The 14,798-nt window shown below is 39.5% G+C and overlaps 1 protein-coding gene across 5 annotated transcripts in view; it reads right to left on the bottom strand.

The window, feature by feature from the left end:
* PHACTR2 (phosphatase and actin regulator 2) overlaps positions 1 to 14,798 on the bottom strand; it is a 134,211-nt gene that overhangs the window by 38,626 nt on the left and 80,787 nt on the right. For 4 of the 5 annotated variants that reach the window (XM_021540414.2, XM_021540419.2, XM_021540416.3 and 1 more), the window contains exons 2-4: positions 9,965 to 10,132; positions 2,978 to 3,058; positions 41 to 199 (exon numbers count right to left, since the gene is read on the bottom strand). In XM_021540414.2, the coding sequence (XP_021396089.2) occupies positions 41 to 199; positions 2,978 to 3,058; positions 9,965 to 10,132 (408 nt within the window). The remainder of the gene's footprint in view (positions 1 to 40; positions 200 to 2,977; positions 3,059 to 9,964; positions 10,133 to 14,798) is intronic. The other variant, XM_077782151.1, reaches the window with a different exon arrangement.

Raw genomic sequence — 14,798 nt, 5'->3', positions numbered from 1 at the left:
AATAGGCAAAAAACAATCTGTGAAGAATATGTTAATTTACCTTTCTCATCTTCTTTTTTTCCTTCTGATGCCGATGCTTTCTCTGATAAAGTGCCATTATTTCCACTGGCTTTTACCACATTTTCTTCCTGTATAGTTTCTTCACCAATGGCTACAGTGTGTCCATTTGAAGTTTCAAAATTTACTGTTACATCACCATCTGAAATAAAAATTAAAAAGTTACTGCCTAGTTTAACTACTTACTTAGCACCTGCACACAACACACAACACTTCTCTGCTTTCAAGCTTCTGTGGAAGAAAAGCAGAAAGACTTACTGAAATGTGAAACATCAGGCTGGAGATCTGCTCTGGAATGTAACTCTGTAAAGAAACTCTATAGGCTTTCATGTTCTTTGAGTAGACACCTCTGAGTAGTAAGCTCAGAAGTCCATGCTGGTTTACTTCTTCATGTCTGTTCATGAGCATCCTGTTCTCTTATCCCTGCATCTTGGTTTACATAGCAATGAAACATGTGCATGGACTACAACAAAGCTGTAACATGTTCCAAAAATGGAGAATGGGGGAGCAGAGTTTCAGACCTACTGTGGTGCACTCCCAGCATGTAAATGAGCCACGAATTCTGACAGAAGTCCTCAGAATGTATGTGCCCATTTACTTAATAAAAATATGCAACAAAGACATCATCCAACCTTAAAAACCAAGGTGAAGTCTTCCCATATCACATGTCATATCATAATTAAATTCTGCAAGTCAAATTCTTTCTCAGCTCTGATGATACTTTACTCACTTACCCAGACTATCTCAGCTTCAGAGTTTTTCTGATTCTGAAAAAATCTTATGTTCCTATTTGTCTCTATATTGCTGAAAAGTGCTATTCTTGCTGGCTTACAGCTTTCTCTGTTCCATGAACTTTAAAGTTGCTGCTGATTTTCTTCTCTGGTAATTTTTTTCTGCAGGATTCTCTTGCTGTCAATCCAAAAAGTAAGCAAATCTACATGGTATTTCTTCTGATTTTGCCCATTTCACTAACTGTGGCAATTCCACCTCTCTTCCTTGCTGTGTGTTATCAGACCTGGATGTTTGGCACTTCCCTTGTTTTGACAAAATTATGCAGCCTCTGTCCTACCACCTTGGGTGCTCCCACTCAGGCAATTGTTTCATTACCTTCCACACACTAACATCAACTTGATTTGTAAAAAATGAGTTCTGCCTTCCTAACTTTGTCTAAATTACTACAGCTAACGCTTGCACTTACCTTAACTGCAACATTCAGTTTCTTCAGCTTCTCTCTTCCAGGGTTTCTTAAATCCACTCACTCCGCCTCCACATATGACACTGCCACCTCTTACTCACGTCTTGCTTCTGCAAACACCTCCTGCCTCCAAGTGGCACTTGCTACTTTCCACTTCATTCTTCATCACTCCATGTGAAACTGCTGTCACTTCTTCACATTTCTTATGTCTCACATTTCAAGTCTCCGTGTAATTTCTTCTTTTAGCTTTCATCCCCACAGTCATTCCTTCTAACTACCTTCACACACTCAGTGTCTTTCCTACCTCTCTATTTTTAGCATCTTCAAACTAACCCCATATTCTTTCAAAATGTCCTTACAATTTACAATTTTCATCAAACATGAAGCACAATGTGATGAAGATAACACAGACCAGACTGATATGAGAGGAAGAAAAGAAAACTGTTCATATTTATATCATTTTCTCACTTTGCTCAATCCCTGTAAGGAACTTAAAGTTCAATCCCCTTTAAGAATGGAAGAGAGGGTCAAGGACACTGATAACCAAAGTATTAATATTTTTATCACAAATGATAGTATTTGTGTTCAGACTGTAGCCAGTCTGAGAAATTACCACATTTCATTAACTGTCCCAACTGTAAATACAATTTACAACCTTCAAAGAACAAGGTCACACAGGTCCCCAGTAAAGGACATGGCAAAATCCACAACAAATCCACAGGTGGACAAACTGAGGTATGGAGAGTTTACAAGTCTTGTTTTAAAACAATGACAGTAGCAGAGACAAGTGCAGAAGCCAGCTATGCTGAATGTCATAGTCTGATAATTAGCCAAACTCTGTACAGACAAGGGATGTCAGACATCAACAAACAGATCCTTTACTTCTAAATATCTATGGGTATGATTCAACTCATACACACTGATATTTCACTGATTCTTCAGATCACACAAAAAAATACAGTTTCTAGGAGAAAATTATTTTTTGAAAATGTGGAGTTCTTAGATTCCTTGATAAAATGACAAATGGTTTAATTTTAAGCTACAGAAAATTATTTGACTGACTTGACTTTTATTTGATCTATATTTATAGAAGAATATTAGAGAGAATACCACTAGAAAGATAATTGGATGTAGGATAGAGGTATCTACCATGGCTTACTCATGCTTTTCAAAAGGTAAATTCTGGCTAATGCCAGTTACTAAACCTTAGAGCATTTTGAAACAAGTGATTTCTTGCCCACTGTTTTATGCTGGTGCCATTTGTGACTGTGGCCTGTTATAGCGGTGGGATCCATAAGATCCCAGCACTGATGCTTTTTGATACCTGAAATGCATTGTATTGATTTTTCTGGGTTCTGAAGACCCTAATTTTTCTGCCAAAATCTTTCATTTTATACTCTAGTGGCTTTAGACAGCAGACCTTGACTCAAAAATAGATTTATCACTAATTAGAAAAAATTCCCGCAAACAATAAGCAGTAGCCACAGAAGTCACATTATTTACAGTGAGCATTAAAATACTTCAGGATATGACCAGTTGGGGCACCTATGACAGAAGCAGTTACAGAGCACAAATCCCTTAATTTCATTTGTCAGCTGGCCCAAATAACCTCTCACACTTCTCAGTTGGTCTCCTCATACCTATTTATACTACATGGACACAATAAACAGTCGCTTTTTCATACATGTTTAGTGCTTAGCTAAGTTCTAGTTAATGTGTTATCACCTTGCTCAGGCATTTCCTTCAGCACTCCCCTTCTTATCAGCTCCTCTCTGCTTTGTCTTGTCGAAATCTTCCTTTCCAACACTAAAGAAAAAGCACAGTTAAGAATAGATTTATTCTCATACTGCTGATGATTGTGAAAAAAAACATAGAGAACTATTTTTATTTTATAGAAAGAGAATTCTTGTTTCCTCCAGTTCTGCAGAAGAAGTGGTCTGGGTTTTCTTGGACAGTCTCTGAAAATATTGCCCTGCAATTTCAGGCACAGAAAGTGGGGACTCATATGATCCAATATCTTCAGCTCAGCAAGTCTCCTTGAGGCTTCTTTCATGGTCAATGGAAAAAGGTACTTTCAGGGTGAAACTGAACTCATCCTAGCATAGGCATTTAACATGTAAAAAAAGTACTTTTCCACCACTGACTAGATTGAGTAGCTCAGCTGGAGATAGCTACATCTGCTTTGTACAGGTTTTGAGTAGCGAGACACAAATCCTGCTTGGAGAAAGCAACTCACAGAGTAGCCCTTGTGACATGCAAGCTGTTTAAAGGAGAAAAACCCAACAAAAACAACCTTTATCAGAAGCCAGAAAGTTGTGTTCTAAAAGGAAATAACATCCTCATCGATTGATGCTGGTTGACTTTCATGGAAAAAAAATACAGCATCCTGGTTTTAGGTCAAAAAAACCAAACCTCATACAAAAAAACCCCATGACTGTGGCACGAAGCATTCTAATTATTATGTTTATTTCCCATGGGAAAAATGCTGAATAGTTTTATAGGGAAAAGCATTTACAGATGTTAGAATAGAACAACTCCACATTACATCCCACCCCCAAACCAATGCAGTGATCTGGGAAGATTATTGTAATGATCCATGGGACCATGGTGTATAATGTTCACAAAATGTGAGCATCACTTGTAAAGTCCTGTCTCCCCTGTCAGGAAAAGGTAGTTTCACAGTCTCCCATCCTGATTCTGTTTGCATACATACATCAAAATCCATGTGATGTTTGGACCTCAAGCTGAGGGCATGGGGAGAAGCTTCAGCTGTGCTGGACTTCATCCTATTAATGCTATGGGATAGGGCTATTTGTCTCACCAACCAGTTCAAACACTCTCTAGGGTCAGTCTAATTGCTGTATGCAGAGTGATAATACCCTATGTAGTGTTTAATCTCACTCATGCCAGCCCAGCTGGAGTGACTCAGCCATACAGTGAAGTGACAGGCTCCTGTGAAGGCATGGAGAAAGGCAGTTTGACTCTGGAGAAAGCTTCCCTTCATGCCTAGCAAAACACCTTTTCCAGCAGCAGGACTCAGCTGCTGACACAACCAGACTGGCTGTACTCAGGTGCCTGAAGGCATCACTGCTTACAGCTTCCCACTCCCCTTCTCCAGCAGGGAAAGGGATGGTTGAACAGAAGGACAGAATTTGGAAGAATTTGGAATTTCAGCTGGAAGGGAATTTAGACCATCTCATTCCAACCCCTCTGCCATGGGCAGGGACACCATCCATTAATCCAAGTTGCTTAAAGACCCATCCAACCTGGTTTTGAATGCCTACAGCAATGGGGCATCCACAACAACTCTGGGGCACTTGTTCAGTGCCTTACCACCCTCAAAGTAAAGAATTTTTTCTTAATATCTAATCTAAATGCAGCCTCTTCCAGTTTAAAGCCATTTCCCCTTGTTTTATCGTTACATGCTCTTCTAAAAAGTCCCTCAGATCCTGTGCTTCCCAAAGTTGCAGTACCAGGTTTATTTCTCACACTGCAAAGTGCAGTGATGCAGCAACTCCTCTACACAGGACACATTTCCCCATCAAAAGAGCACCAACTCCTGGCAGAAGAGCTGCAGGGAGTAAACATTTTAACCAGTCCAGCTCCAGCTACTCATGCCCGTGAGATCAAGAGCTCACAAATGCATTACTGGCTCAAGAACACGTAAGCTGGCATTAAGTCTGTGTCTATATACTCAGGTACTTTGAGGGATCTGTGCATTAAAGGTCAGACCTCTGCAGCATTCAAGTCACATTTGACAGCATGAAGGAGCTCATGAATGTGGCTGCAAACTCTCAATACCAGCCAGCTTCCTCGGGGAGAGTGTGGTAGCCTGAACTATAATCAAGTTACACTGCCTTGTGTCCCACACCTAAATTACTCACAAGCTCTTCCAGTTTCTCCTCTGTATTTTTTAAAGCACATGTCTTGTCACACACATTGGCACAGGAACACACCCTAGGCTTGCAAAGAGTTTTTCATAAAGGGGAGCAGTCAAACAAAGACTTTTTAAAGAGATGGGGGGTCATGAAGACAGAAGACTACGTGGGCAGGCATGGATGGAGTGTCTTGGTTTTTCTAGAGAGCAGGTGCATTCACAAGCAGGGTGAAATCTCCTTTGACACAGCCTTGAAGGACGAACACCTTAGACACCCACTTTATACTTGTTTTGTTGCTGGCACTCTAAATATTATTTTATTATTATTTCAGCATTACAAATATTATTTAATTCCCACTATTTTTTCCTCTCTGTTTTATTTCTACATCTCTTTTCTTGAAGAGAGTGAAATGAGATGATCTCTTACATGTCTGTGGGACAATTCAGTGCCAGCTAAAAACAATAATGCTTTTTCCATCAAGTTAAGAACATTGGATCAGACCTTCCCCCATCAATGTCTCTCTCTAGTTTTCAGGATGATTTTTTTTTTTTCAGTTCTACAACATTGAATTAAAAACTATTGAATTAATTATCATGGGAAATGCCAATTGTCACTAAAAGCCATGAACCCCTTATACTCTAAAAAAAACCTCAAAGCATTTCATAAATTACACAGGTTTCATAATGACCCTGAGACATACCTATCTCCATTTCACATATTAGAAAAATTGTGAACAGATAAGAAGCTTAAGTCCCAGTCATCCATCTTCTAAAATGCTAGCCATGATTGGTGGTTTTATTTAAACTGATTAAGCTCAATTAATTCAGCTTGAAAAGCTAATTTATTTTAAACGTTATTTGCCCCATGGAAAGAGCAGAAAAAGCAAGCTAGTGCTCACTACTAGTACCATAATTTCAATTCCTACAAAGAAAAAGGCAGAATCTTAATTTGAATCAAAGTGGCAAAAATATGTCCACTTGTATAAGAGGAATGAGTAGCCTGTCAACTTAGGAACTCATACTGGGCATTAGTCAGTGTGGACTCATCATAATAATTTGTGATTTATTGCAGATTATGCAATATATTTGGTTTATTTTAGATTATGCAATATATTTCACATTTACATAGTCAAGTATTTTGTACCATCCTGCCACTCAGCACGAAAGTTCAAACATTTCCCAACTTCTGAGTACTTGACTTTGTAACTATCATTTTAGGAGAGCTTACTGAAACATAACACTTGTCAGAAGTAATTAGCTCAGCAGACTAGTTGGAAACTCTTAAAACTCTGTACAGTTAAGCTGAATGAGCAGTGGATGCTATCAGCACGAATCTTTTCTGCAATATGTGTAAATAAGAATGTATATATCTATCTACATGAATATATATATATCAACATGTCTGTCATATATATAATATGTAGATATGTATTTATATATATAAAGGTGTCAAAAATATAAAATTTCAACATGAGCACCAGCACATTGTTTCTAATTTTAACCAATAATAAAATGTAAAGAAGAATTTCTCCACCTGTGTACAAGTATGTATTGAGATTTTTTTACAAACAGATCAGTCCTGACTGCGGGGGTAACTGGTTCTGAGTCCTTGCCTACTGAAGAAGGCTGAGGTGAGGCAGGCAGGAAGTGTCCAGTCTCATGATCCAGAAGAATCAGAAAATCCCAGGTAAAAATCCTTCCCCTGCTGAATTCAGCAGCAGATCTTGCCCTGACTTCAGGTGTAACCATCAGAAAGGATGTAAATTTATTGTATTGTATGCAGCCCTCATTTACTCCAGTAAATCTTACTCCTCTTCACAAATATTTGCTGTTTTGCCCAATACAAATAATAATAACACTAATAATGGGAACAGTTTACCTCAAAAAGCAGCTTCTCTCTCTTCCCCCCCCCCCCTTCTTCATCTCCACAAAAAAGATTGCTTAGTGATGGTCAGTAGCTGCAAACCTCAGGCACTCTTAAAACCCATTCTTAGACTCAAAGAGTGCTGTGAGATTCTGGACATTCTCCAGTACTTAGTTTTGTTCTTCTAAGAGAAACTTGAGAGAATTCTGATTATTAATTTTTCTCTGACCTAGGAAGAACTAAAATTGCTGTATATACCTCTGCAGTGAAGCTTTGAAGTGGCATCTACTTTGTGCCAAGACACAAACTGCTGTCTTTTCCTTTGCAGCAAAACATTGCAGAGGAGAGAAACCCTTGAGATGATGGCATTTTATGTTTATCTGTCCTTTATTTTGAAAGCCCTCTAGGCAAAAAGCATACAGCCAGTGCCCAAAGAACAGACTTTCTGAGATGGAGTATGGAAAACACGTTGCTAAAGTGAAAAATTCCAACCATCATTCCCACATTGGCACTGATACTAACATTTAACCATCCCCCCTTTTTTGATGCTTGTGGTATTTGCTTTTTATGAACATCTTCCAGCTGCTCCTAAGACAAAATGTGCTCCATGGTATACACGTCCTGGCAAGACTGTAGCAAGAACCTATTTCAAAAAGCCTACTGAAAGTATTGAGAGTTCTTTCCAATAGCCCACACTCTGTCTTAGAAGAAACCCTTTCTCCATCTGCATGTGGATTTACCACGCTGAAGCCCTGTTAAGAGAACTGGCAATAAATGAGGATCATTGTGCTCTCTCCCATGATCCCAGGCCAGGAAATGGGCTTCCTGCATGTAAGAGGCAGGCACACAGACAGCCCCCACTTGGTAATGAAAATACACTTCTGACTGAGTAGTGTGAGTAAGAGGATATCCTGTAGGATTTTGATTTTGAATGGACATCTTCCCATTTCCTTCTCAAGTCAGATAAGCAAGTTTCTTCTGCCATGTCACTAAGCAAGCAACAAGGGGCAGCCTGCCACGTCAATGTGTCTTCTCAGTCTTCATTGGTCCTGGGTCTATTTCCTCAAGAAATATGGGGAATATTATTTTTATTAATCTACAAAATTACCATCTAAGGCAGGATGAATGCAGTTCAAACTACCGCTCAATTCAAGTTCCAGCCTTACATGAAGCACATACACAAACATAAGGGATCCCATGCACAGTTCAAAAGCAAATCAGTGTCTTGAGGGACCACAACATCATGAACAAGATGAGCAAATTAAGTAGAATGAGTATCTAAAGAGGCACTTTTGAAAATATTGACCTTAATTTCTTTGTGCTTCATTTCCTGGTTTTGTAAAAGAAATATGAACACACACTTTGCCTTGGTATTATAAGAATTGATGCATCCTGCTTGCAAGACTGGATTCAGGCCCTTGGAAGAAAGACAGTACAACATAAGAAATGCTATCTTTAACATGTATTTACCAGATCTTAGTTTTTTTTTAAATAATTTTTAAATGATACATGCATTATTTTTAATGGCATAATAGTTTAACACATGCTAATAGGTTGTGAAAGTTCAGGGAATTTCTTAATATACAGCTTATGAACGGTCATTACTCTGAAGAACTCATTGCATATAAAATCACATACCTGTCCATGAGAAGCTGCACAACATTCAGGAGTCATTAACCAGAAATAACTTTACTTTAGCAATACAATAAAAGGACTGGGAAAGCTGAAGGAAACGGGAAGCAATGAAGGAGATATCAGACTGAGGGGATTTTTTTTTATTGCAGTAGCAGAAGAAATTGTGGGGGCTTTGTTACAGGATATGTGGGAAAATCAAAAAAAAAAAAAGGAAAAAGGAGAGAAAGAAGGATTTGAAGAGCTCAGAAATCTGTTCAAAACTTCAGCTGGCATCTGGAGTGATGAAGACACCAGAGAAAATGGCTTCCTTTTCCTTTTTATGTAAAAAAAAGTTTTAGAAGTTTCACTGTCAAACCATAGAGCTCCTTGCTGTAACTGCCAGGGGTTGCCGTGTAAGGGTGGGGTTTAAAATGTACTTCTGAGTTACGGAGTGCCTCCTGAAAACACTGTTGGAGACTAGTGTTGGTTTTATTGCCTACAGCCTTGGAAGACAGTAGACAGAGATTCATTTTGCACTGTGGCAATGAATCTAAAGAGCTCACAGAAGCTCACTGGACTCTAATTAGACTCAAGTTTAGGAAACCACAATATCAAATGTTTGAATCCCAAACCAGAAGTTTGGGATTTTTGTAGGAAAGTTTGGCTAGAGCGGTGACACAAAGACACACACACACATATATATGCAGGGTGGTATTCAGTTCTCTAAACATGGAGTCTAGAGCCACCTCAGATGCCCCAGGGTTTTGGAGCTGTCTGCACAGGAATGACAAATATGATACCAAACCTTCTGTGAGAGCAGTCAGAACACCCCAGAGCATCTCAGGTGGCCCCAAACAATCATGTTTGGCTTACTAAATCCCAGCCTTTAATATTCAAACAGAATATAATTCAATCACAGCATTTGATTTCAGACCAACCTTCAGCCTTGTCAGTGGGGAAGTGAAGGGATAGAGCAGCCTCTTTGAAGGTGGGGGCTGCAGAGCTGATCCCCATTCTTCTGCTGGGCATGGTGACATCTGCTTCTCCCTCAAACTCCTGTCCCCATGAAGGCAAGGTTTGTTTGATAATTCAACTCACTGACTACCAGGAGGACTGAGAGATTTTCCAATATCTTTAAGGATATGTACAGTAAACAAATCAGCTGTGTATTTTAGGGGATAGGTTCAAAACAAAGCTGAACAAGGTTCAGTTTTTCCAAGGATCAAACTGTTTTTCTGTATGTCAAATACTGTGCCTAAATCATCCTTGCTATCTAACAAGTTCAAAGAGCTTTTTAAATATTACGTTGCAAAACCGTCACAGTTTTGTATTTGCCACCAAAGGACCACAGACATACCTGCTGATGTTTCTCTGAATTTGTCACTGGTCTTCTTCTTCCGCCATTTCCAAGGTTTAAAGATTTTGCCAATGTTGGAGAGTTTGCCCTTCCTCTTGAAGGGGGGAGTTTGGGATCCTGGGGCTGGTCCATCTGAGTTAGCAATTGAAGCCTTGTCCAAACCATCAACTGTATAAAGAAAAGAAATAAAAATAACTGAAGGATGGAAAATGAAATAATACTCAACAGCTAGACTCCTCCACCACCAGATTGCAACAGGCTGTGTGTGCACCAACATGGATTTTTCCTGTTCCAGAAGGCAGCCCTGGGCTTCAGTGCTTCTCAGCACCACAACTGCAGCTGTCCAGGACCTGCATCTCATGATGCTCATCTGGCGTATTTGCACAGTCCGGTGGTTTTCTATCACTACAGGAGAATTTCTTCCAACATATGTTTGGGTGAGTTTTTCCCAATCTGTGGTATAGTTGAATAACTAGCTATCACCACATAGAAAACAAAACCCTTGCAATGTGAAAACATAAACTGTTTCTTTTGCATAAAATTAATCCTTTCTTAAACAAACTCTAAAGATAATTGTTCTGGCAGTGGAATGGGAACAGGTCTGTTTGATATCCCTGGTAATCAGTCCTTCCCAGCACAACCTGCCATGAGTCAGGCTTCTTACTAACAAAGCGTATTTAACAATAAGCTTTTGAACTGGAGCCAAAACTTAAAGAAGGATTTATTTCTGCAAAAACATATTGAATTATATGAAAGCAAATATCTAGCAAACTCTATGAGTTTTGTGAATGAATTAAAACTCATCCCACAACATGCTGCAGCATCCAGCTAAAATAAACTACCCTGAGAAATCTACAATTATTATTTCTATTTAAGAATTAAGGTTTCTTAAAGCTTTCCATTTGTAGTCCTGCAAACACTTCCAACGTGCAGAATTTTACTCCTATGAGCAATGAAGTAACTGCCATTACTTAGAGACACAAAATTAATCATGGGCTGTTTGTGGCCTATAGGCTCTATAATTGCTTTCATTCATCTAAACATTCTAATTATAACCAGTTTGGAATAGAGTTGATGCCACTCTGAACAGTAGTAATGATAATCATAGATCACTAAATCAGAAATGCTATTCAAAGAAAGAAATATCAATGTCCCCATTTTACAAACGGAAAATATGAGGCACATAATTGTTAAGTGCTTAATTTTATGTTTGCCAAATAGCTTCCTGAATCCTGGTTCTGTGACCTAGCTGCTAAAAAGATACATATTCAGCCACATAATATCATGGTGCAATCTTATTATTCTGTTTCTTAGACAAATTACATGTAATGAGTCCTATATTTATCCTAGGCTTTAGATTGATCCTGGATGCTAAAAAAAAAAAAAATCTTTTCTGTGAGAAAGCTGATGTAATGCAAACAGAGTCCAAGAAACTTTATTTCAAAGGTTTTTAAATAAAGTACTGACAAGAAAGATTCATTGTATAACTTAATTGAAGTCTATGAAGCTAAAACTACTGATAAATATTCTCATCTGTGTGCCCTGGAGAACAAGGTGAATCTTAAGAGAGATTTAAAATGAGACTGCCTTAAAATTAAACAGCTACCCCTGAAAAGCCAGGTGAGGGGTGGGGGGGGAAGAGAAGATCACCAAAGGCAGTGAGCACTGCAGAGAGGCACAGGGCAGCACAAGGAGCCCTGCAGGGGTGCTTTGCCTGAAATTAGGGACTACACTTTTGTCCAGGCTTAACAGGCACTGCCTATGGAGTGCAGACCCCTATGGAAGGCAGAAGCCTCTGCCTGAAACTGTGGATCTAAGGGAGAATCACAGTTATTTGGAGTGTATGTACAACAACAAGAGAGCAAAATTTATCTTTGTATTTTCAGATGACCTAAGAAGGGATGAAGGCCACAGTTTGCAGCCAGGAAAAGCCAGGTTAGAGGTAAGGAAAACACAACCAGGAGTTGGGTAGTGCAGCACTGGAACATGTCCTGGGAGGATTAAAAGGCTCAGACAGGCAAACCTACAAAGCTACTTGTGGGCTGACCTCACCTATTGTCAGGAACAGTCCTGCTCCAAGTACCCCCCCGAGTCCCTCCCTCAAGATTCCCATGGTGCTACAGGATGCACAAACGCATGGTTTCTCTGTGAAATCAGCACTAGTAAATCCAAATACTCAGAATTGAAGTCATTAGGAAAAGAGACCAGGATCTGTTGGCTGTAGAGTTCTGTCCTGGAACAGGAGCCAGACAATATCTCACTGGCAGAAGCAGTGAGATACCAGTGAGATACCAGGAGTGAGAGGCTATCCACCCTTGAGGCAGCAGGACAAAACCCATGTTGTTCTCTCCAGTGGCTCAGAAAGGCTGTGCTACTGGTATGAAGAGCCTGCATCCTGCTGACAGACAGCATGGTCTTACAAGCACTAGAATGCTGATCTTTTCAAATGCTCCCGAGTCATGGAATACAGTCTATTGCTATTACTAAGACCACCACTTTCACAGAAACCTCATCTAGATTTTTTTTCTCTGTGCCTAGCAGCAGAAATGGAGGAGAATTAGAGCTCCAATAGCTCCCTACAAAGAAATACAGATTTGTATTGATCCCTGTTCTGCCCTCTGCTGAAAACTGGTAACTCCAAAATAATCATGCTCATCCTAGCCAAAGACATCTGTCTGCTTCAAACTGAGCAAATACATGAAATTCATGGAAAATAATTCTATTCAGGAAGACTGAAACTTTTGAAAACAAATGTCAACATTAACTCCTTCTGACAATAAAAGGCAAGGATTTATCTAGTGAGTTCAAAAAGTGTTCAAAATAGGGAATTTACTAATCCATTGACCTTGTACCAACTCCCTCATTTGAAATATGTATTTGAAAAGAAGGGATAAGCATAGCCAGATATCACAGGCTAACTTCAGAAATAATCTAAGATAAAGTAATATGTCTAGAAAAAGGAATTTGTTTATATTCCAAAGCACATATATCTATACATATATATTCACAAGCTAGCACATTTTATCAATTAATAAGCTATTTAGAAAAAAAACAATTTAGAAAAAACAGTTTCAGCAATGACATTTCAGAGCATTTATGGAAAGATCCTTACAAAAGTTATTACTCCTCTTGTTTGAAACATTCCACAGGAAACTGATGCTTCAGATGCACACTATTTGTTTTATAGGTCATGCACTACTTAAGAATAAAGCGGTGTGTTTTTCACCTCAGAGAACTTCTCTACCTTCTATTAATCATTGTTAACATTACACATATTCACTGAGGGGAAAAGAAACATCTTAGCTTTCTGAGGTTTAGAGGAGCTTGCTGACTTGTGTTACTCTTTTATCTGTATACGCAGTGCCTTGAAGTCCTGCCTTCTTCAAAAAGCCAGTGAGTCACTTCATTGCCTTCAAATAAACATTATTAATAAGTCTGACACTAGGACATCCGGCTATAGTACCTGCATAGTTTACGTGACCATATTCCAGTCCTTTGCCCTAGGGGAAGATTTTCCAGCTGCAGGATCAGCTGCGTGCACAAGAAGGACAAGAAGTGAGGATATGAATCCTGCAGGTCAATGTCACACGATGAGATCTTGCTGCAGAAGGCCAACAACAAGGCTAGCGGAGACACCTCAAAGCCAAATCATGCCACATGGGCCGTCACTCAGATGAAACGTACAAAAAGGACAGCCTCTCCTCAAGCTTGTGGGCAGCCAGAGAAAATTAGATCAGTCTGTGGATGACCCTGACTTTCCTACAAATGCTTAGAGATGACTGAACATGTCTTATCCCAGGAAGGCTACTTGCAATAAGCAGTGCTGATCTCTGTAGCTGCTGAAGGAAAAATTTTACTGCTGTGAATGATCTCCAGAGATGCTGTGTGGCTCAGGCGGGTGTGTGAAATCATCACAGTTTTCCCAGGGCATGGTACACTTCAACACTAGGACGTCAGCACTGGCACACGCTAATGCTTTCTTCAGATAAGAGCTTACAACTAACTTTATAAGAGCAAAATGCAACAGAAGAGCGACCCACCAGATCATTTCAAGCAAGTCTAATATCAATTATTGTGAACTAAACAGTGTGTTGCTCCTGGTTGCAGGCCTTGTGATTGATATGCAGCAAGACCATTTTTTAAAAGCTTTGACTTAAAGAAATTCATGATCAAAAGAAAAGAGGACTATATTTATAGCATTAGATGTTCTGTATTTTTTACTTCTGGATATTTTTTCTCTTGGCAGTGAAAATGAAAACCCAGCAGAAGAACCTAACCTGCATTCCCCTCACCAGCACCTTTCTACACAACTGATCTAATCCAATCCTGCTGGAGTATTGGTAGATATATAAGGGATTCTTTCTCACATCAGGGCTATTAAGTATAAAATGGTACCAGCAGAATGTCAAATTCTCTTCTTTCCCTACCATGCTGCACCTTTCATGTCACAATCCTCTCTCTGTCACCCACATCAACAAAGACTTAGCCACCTGTACTGCAACTCTGGATCCTTGTCATACAGCAAGGTTAACAGTGGCAAGGTGAAGGAAAAGTCCTCCTCCTATAGCTGCAACATAACCAAGAGGGGAAAAGGCACAGAATCAAGTGCCCCGCTGATATCAAGGCACTGAGGTAGCACTGGTGCCTAATATTTCACTAGCAATAATTCTCTTGCAGTATTGCCATGGCATCACCACATCACTCTTAAAGCATGTGAGAAAAACCTTTTCATCCTGTCAGAATACAGGTAACTCAGGGTATTGCCACAGCTAATAATGAATGAATCAAGAAATGCAGCAGAAGATGACTTGGCCCCAGTTCAGAGTTGCCTTAC

The sequence above is a fragment of the Lonchura striata genome, chromosome 3, assembly GCF_046129695.1.
Source record: "Lonchura striata isolate bLonStr1 chromosome 3, bLonStr1.mat, whole genome shotgun sequence".
Lineage (NCBI taxonomy): Eukaryota > Metazoa > Chordata > Aves > Passeriformes > Estrildidae > Lonchura > Lonchura striata.
This window is presented reverse-complemented; position numbering and strand designations above follow the sequence as displayed.